Source organism: Corvus brachyrhynchos, unplaced genomic scaffold (genome assembly GCF_000691975.1).
Source record: "Corvus brachyrhynchos isolate BGI_N302 unplaced genomic scaffold, ASM69197v1 scaffold628, whole genome shotgun sequence".
Classification (NCBI taxonomy): domain Eukaryota; kingdom Metazoa; phylum Chordata; class Aves; order Passeriformes; family Corvidae; genus Corvus; species Corvus brachyrhynchos.
Window position 1 is genome coordinate 43,366 of NW_008239312.1, and position 5,205 is coordinate 48,570.

A 5,205-nucleotide genomic window follows, 5' to 3' on the forward strand; every position below is an offset into this window, starting at 1 on the left:
GGCGGCCGCCCGCCGCCGGCACTCCGGCTGCTTCCGCGTCAGCGCCTCCTTGGTCTGCTTCTCCTGCGGGATTCGGGGTGGGACGGGCTCAGGGGTGGGGCCGGGAGCCGGAATTTGGGGTTTCGTGGGGATTCTGTGGGGTCGCGGCACCCGGGAATGGCTTTGCTGGCCCCGAAGCCCTCGGGGTTCGTGCGGGGGTGGATCGGCCCCAAAAGGTCACCGGGATCGGGGAAATGGGGCGGGGAATTTGGGGAGTGCGAGGGCGAGGCAGAGAAAGGGGGGGTCACAGAAAGGTCTGGGGTTTTGGGGTCAGATCGTGGGAATTTGGGGCTCAGATCCCGGTGATTTTTGGGCTGGGACCCTGGGATTTTGGTGCTCAGATCCCAGCAACTTTGGGGCTCAGATCCCGGCAACTTTGGGGCTCAGATCCCGGGATTTTGGTGCTCAGATCCCGGCAATTTTGGGGCTCAGATCCCAGCAATTTTGGGGCTCAGATCCCAGCGATTTCTGGGTTCAGACCCCGGGATTTTTGGGGCTCAGATCCTGTGATTTTGGAGCTGACATCCCGGTGAGTTTGGGCTCAAATCCTGGGATTTTGAGGATCAGATCCCAGCAATTTTGGGGCTCAGATCCTGGGGTTTTTGGGCTCAGGTCCCGGGATTTTGGGGCTCAGATCCCAGCGATTTTTGGGCTGGGACCTTGGGATTTTTAGGCTCAGATCCCAGGAATTTGGGGCTCAGATCCTGAGATTTTGGGGCTCAGATTCCGGTGAATTTTTGGCTCTGATCCTGGCGATTCTTGGGCTCAGATCCAGGGATTTTGAGGCTCAGATCCCGGAGATTTTGGGGCTCAGATCCCGGGGGTTTTTGGACTCAGGTTCCGGGATTTTTGGGCTCAGATCCTGGGATTTTGGAGCTCAGATTCTGGAAGTTTGGGGCTTGGATCCCAGCAAGTTTTAGACTCAGATCCCGACGATTTTGGGGCTCAGATCCTGTGATTTTGGAGCTGAGATCCCGGTGATTTTTGGGCTCAGACCCTGGGATTTTGGGGCTCAGATCCCAGGAATTTGGGGCTCAGATCCTGGCGATTTTTGGGCTCAGATCCCGGTGATTTTTGGGCTCAGATCTCGGGATTTTTGGGCTGGGATCCTGGGATTTTTGGGGCTCAGATCCTGGAGATTTTGGGGCTCAGGTCCTGGCAATTTTTGGGCTTAGATCCTGGGATTTTGGGGCTGGGATCTCTGGATTTTGGGGCTTAGATCCCAACGATTTTTGGGCCCAGATCCCAGTGATTTTGGGGCTCAGATCCTGGGGTTTTTGGGCTCAGGTCCCGGGATTTTGGGGCTCAGATCCCAGCGATTTTTGGGCTGGGATCCTGGCAATTTTTGGGCTCAGATCCCGATGATTTTTTGGGCTCAGATCCCAAGAGTTTTGGACTCAGATCCCCATGATATTTGGGCTCAGATCCCAGGATTTTTGGGCTCAGATCCCGATGATTTTTGGGCTCAGATCCCGACGATTTTTGGGCTCAGATCCCGGGATTTTCGCACCCCAGCAACGCCTCACCGCCTGCTTGGTGGATTTCCCCCCGGCTTTGAGGTCCCGCAGTTTCTTTTCCTGCTTCTCGAACTGCTTCAGGAGCTCCTTCTGCTTCTGCTGGTACATCTTCTTAAAGGTCACTGCGGGATCCCGGGAATTCGGGCTCATCCTGGGAATTCCGGCTCATCCCGGGGCTCCCATTCCCCTCCCCAGGGCTCCCCCATTCCCGTTCCCTGGTTGCTCCCTCCTTTATTCCTCTTTTTCCCCTATTCCCAGTCCCCTTTTTCCCTCGTTTCCCCTCGTTTTCCCCCAGTTTCCCCCGTTCCCATTCCCAATTCTGATTCCCATTCCCATTTTTCCCATTTCCCCCCATTTTTCCCCATTTTTCTCTGGCTTTTTTTCCCTTTTTCCCTCATTTTCCCCCATTCCCTTCCCATTCCCATTCCCATTCCTATTTTTCCCGTTTCCCCCCATTTTTCCCCATTTTTCTCTGTTTTTTTCCCTTTTTCCCTCATTTTTCTCCGTTTTTTTCTCTTTTTCCCTCATTTTTCTCCATTTCCCTCTCATTCCCACTCCCATTCCCATTTTTCCCATTTTTCCCCCATTTTTCTCTGTTTTTTTCTCTTTTTCCCCTCATTTTTCTCCATTTCCCTCTCATTCCCACTCCCGTTCCCATTTTTCCTGTTTTCCCCCATTTTTCCCCATTTTTCTCTGGTTTTTTCCCCTTTTTTCCCCCGGTTTTTCCCATTCCCCCGCTTTTTCCCCCCAAATCCCCGGATTTCCCACTCCAATTCCCACAGTGTCACTGCAGCTCCTGGGAATCCAAGCGCACAAAGCCTCATTTTTCCCAGTTTTCCCTTAATTCCCCCTGTTTTTCCCAATTTCTCCGCCTTATTTTGATTTTTTCCTGTTTTTACCCATTTTCCCGTTTTCTCCACCCAAATTCTGGGATTCTCACCGCAATTCCCACCATGGCAGTGCAGCCTCTGCGAGTCCAGGTGGACAATTCCAAATTCCCCTTTTTTATCCCATTTTTCCCCATTTTTCCCCCGTCTTTTCCCATTTTTCCCCGTTTTTCCCATTTTCCCGGTTTTTCTCCCCAAACCCCGCTGCTCTCACTGTAGTTCCCACGGTAGTAGTGCAGCCTCTGGGAATGCAGGTGGACAATTCCAAATTCCCCCCTTTTTCTCCCATTTTCCCCCCATTTTTTCCCATTTTTCCCCCATTTTTATCCCGTTTTTCCCCATTTTTTCCCATTTTTCCCCGTTTTTTCCCACTTTTCCCCGTTTTTCCCATTTTCCCCGTTTTTCTCCCCAAACCCCGCTGCTCTCACTGTAGTTCCCGCGGTAGCAGTGCAGCCTCTGGGAATCCAGGTGGACAATTCCAAATTCCCCCCTTTTTATCCCCTTTTTCTCCCATTTTTCCCCATTTTCATCCCGTTTTTCCCCGTTTTTTCCCGTTTTTCCCCGTTTTTCCCATTTTCCCGGTTTTTCTCCCCAAATCCCGGCGCTCTCACTGTAGTTCCCGCGGTAGTAGTGCAGCCTCTGGGAATCCAGGTGGATGATGTCGGTGCAGACGTCGTCCAGGAACCCCTGGTCGTGGCTCACCACCAGCAGCGTCTTCTTCCAGCTCTGCAGGTAACTGGGAAACGGGGAGAATTCCGTAAAAATCGGGAAATTTGTAAAAAACGGGGAGTTCTGCAAAAAACGGGGAATTCCGCAAAAAACGGGGAATTCCGTAAAAAACTGGAAATTGCACAAGAACGAGAAGTTCTGTAAAAAACGGGGAAATTCCGTAAGAAACCGGAAATTTATAAGAAACGGGAAATTCTGTAAAAAGCGGGAAGTTCAGCAAAAACCAGGAAATTTCACAAAAACAGGAAATTCCATAAAAAACAGGGAATTCTGTAAAAAACGGGAATTCCATAAAAAATGGGAATTCCATAAAAAACTGGAAATTCCGCAAAAAAGGGAAAATTCTGTAAAAAACAGAGAATTCCGTAAAAAACAGGAAATTTCATAAAAAAAGGGAAATTTATAAAAAACGGGAAATTCAGCAAAAAACCAGAAATTCCATAAAAAACTGGAAATTCAGCAAAAAATGGGAAATTTCATAAAAAATGGGAAATTCCACTAAAAACGGGAAATTCCACAAAAACGGGAAATTCCATAAAAAACTGGAAATTCAGCAAAAAATGGGAAATTTCATAAAAAAAGGGAAATTTGTAAAAAACGGGAAATTCTGTAAAAAACGGGAAATTCCACTAAAAACTGGGAATTCCATAATAAAACGGGAAATTCCCCAAAAAAATGGGAAATTCCGTAAAAACAGGAAATTCCACAAAAAACCGGGAATTCCATAAAATACTGGAAATTCTGTAACAAACGGGGAATTCCGTAAAAAAATGGGAAATTCAGTAAAAAGCGGGAAATTCCGTAAAAAGCAGGAAATTCCACTAAGAATAGGAAATTCCATAAAAGAACGGGAAATTCCATAAAAAATGGGGAATTCCGTAAAAAACAGGAAATCCAGTAAAAAATGGGAAATTCCATAAAAAATGGGGAATTCCGTAAAAAACAGGAAATCCAGTAAAAAATGGGAAATTCCATAAAAAATGGGGAATTCCGTAAAAAACAGGAAATCCAGTAAAAAATGGGAAATTCCATAAAAAATGGGGAATTCCGTAAAAAACAGGAAATCCAGTAAAAAATGGGAAATTCCATAAAAAATGGGGAATTCCGTAAAAAACAGGAAATCCAGTAAAAAATGGGAAATTCCATAAAAAATGGGGAATTCCGTAAAAAACAGGAAATCCAGTAAAAAATGGGAAATTCCATAAAAAATGGGGAATTCCGTAAAAAACAGGAAATCCAGTAAAAAATGGGAAATTCCATAAAAAATGGGGAATTCCGTAAAAAACAGGAAATCCAGTAAAAAATGGGAAATTCCATAAAAAATGGGGAATTCCGTAAAAAACAGGAAATCCAGTAAAAAATGGGAAATTCCATAAAAAATGGGGAATTCCGTAAAAAACAGGAAATCCAGTAAAAAATGGGAAATTCCATAAAAAATGGGGAATTCCGTAAAAAACAGGAAATCCAGTAAAAAATGGGAAATTCCATAAAAAATGGGGAATTCCGTAAAAAACAGGAAATCCAGTAAAAAATGGGAAATTCCATAAAAAATGGGGAATTCCGTAAAAAACAGGAAATCCAGTAAAAAATGGGAAATTCCATAAAAAATGGGGAATTCCGTAAAAAACAGGAAATCCAGTAAAAAATGGGAAATTCCATAAAAAATGGGGAATTCCGTAAAAAACAGGAAATCCAGTAAAAAATGGGAAATTCCATAAAAAATGGGGAATTCCGTAAAAAACAGGAAATCCAGTAGGAAAAAAATCCCCAAAACCCTGAAAATCCCCAAAACGCCCAAAATGCCCCAAAACGCCCCAAAACGCCCCAAAATGCCCCGCAGCCGCACTTGTTGAGCCAGATGACGGCGTTCAGGTCCAGGTGGTTCGTGGGCTCGTCCAACATCAGCAGCGTCGGCTCCAGGAACAGCGCCCTGCGAGAGCACAGCTGGGCACAGCTGGGGGCACCTGGGGCACACCTGGGGGCATCTGGGGGGGCTGGGGACACCTGAGGATGTCTGGGACACCCCTGGGGAC

General features: G+C 46.4%; 1 protein-coding gene across 1 annotated transcript in view; it reads right to left on the reverse strand.

The window, feature by feature from the left end:
• Positions 1 to 5,187, reverse strand: part of ABCF1 (ATP binding cassette subfamily F member 1) — a 7,207-nt gene extending 2,020 nt beyond the window's left edge. The window contains exons 1-4 of the mRNA XM_017740730.1: positions 5,019 to 5,187; positions 3,055 to 3,179; positions 1,566 to 1,678; positions 1 to 63 (exon numbers count right to left, since the gene is read on the reverse strand). Coding sequence (XP_017596219.1) covers positions 1 to 63; positions 1,566 to 1,678; positions 3,055 to 3,179; positions 5,019 to 5,074 — 357 coding nt within the window. The 5' untranslated portion in view covers positions 5,075 to 5,187. The remainder of the gene's footprint in view (positions 64 to 1,565; positions 1,679 to 3,054; positions 3,180 to 5,018) is intronic.
• Positions 5,188 to 5,205: the final 18 nt, after the last annotated feature.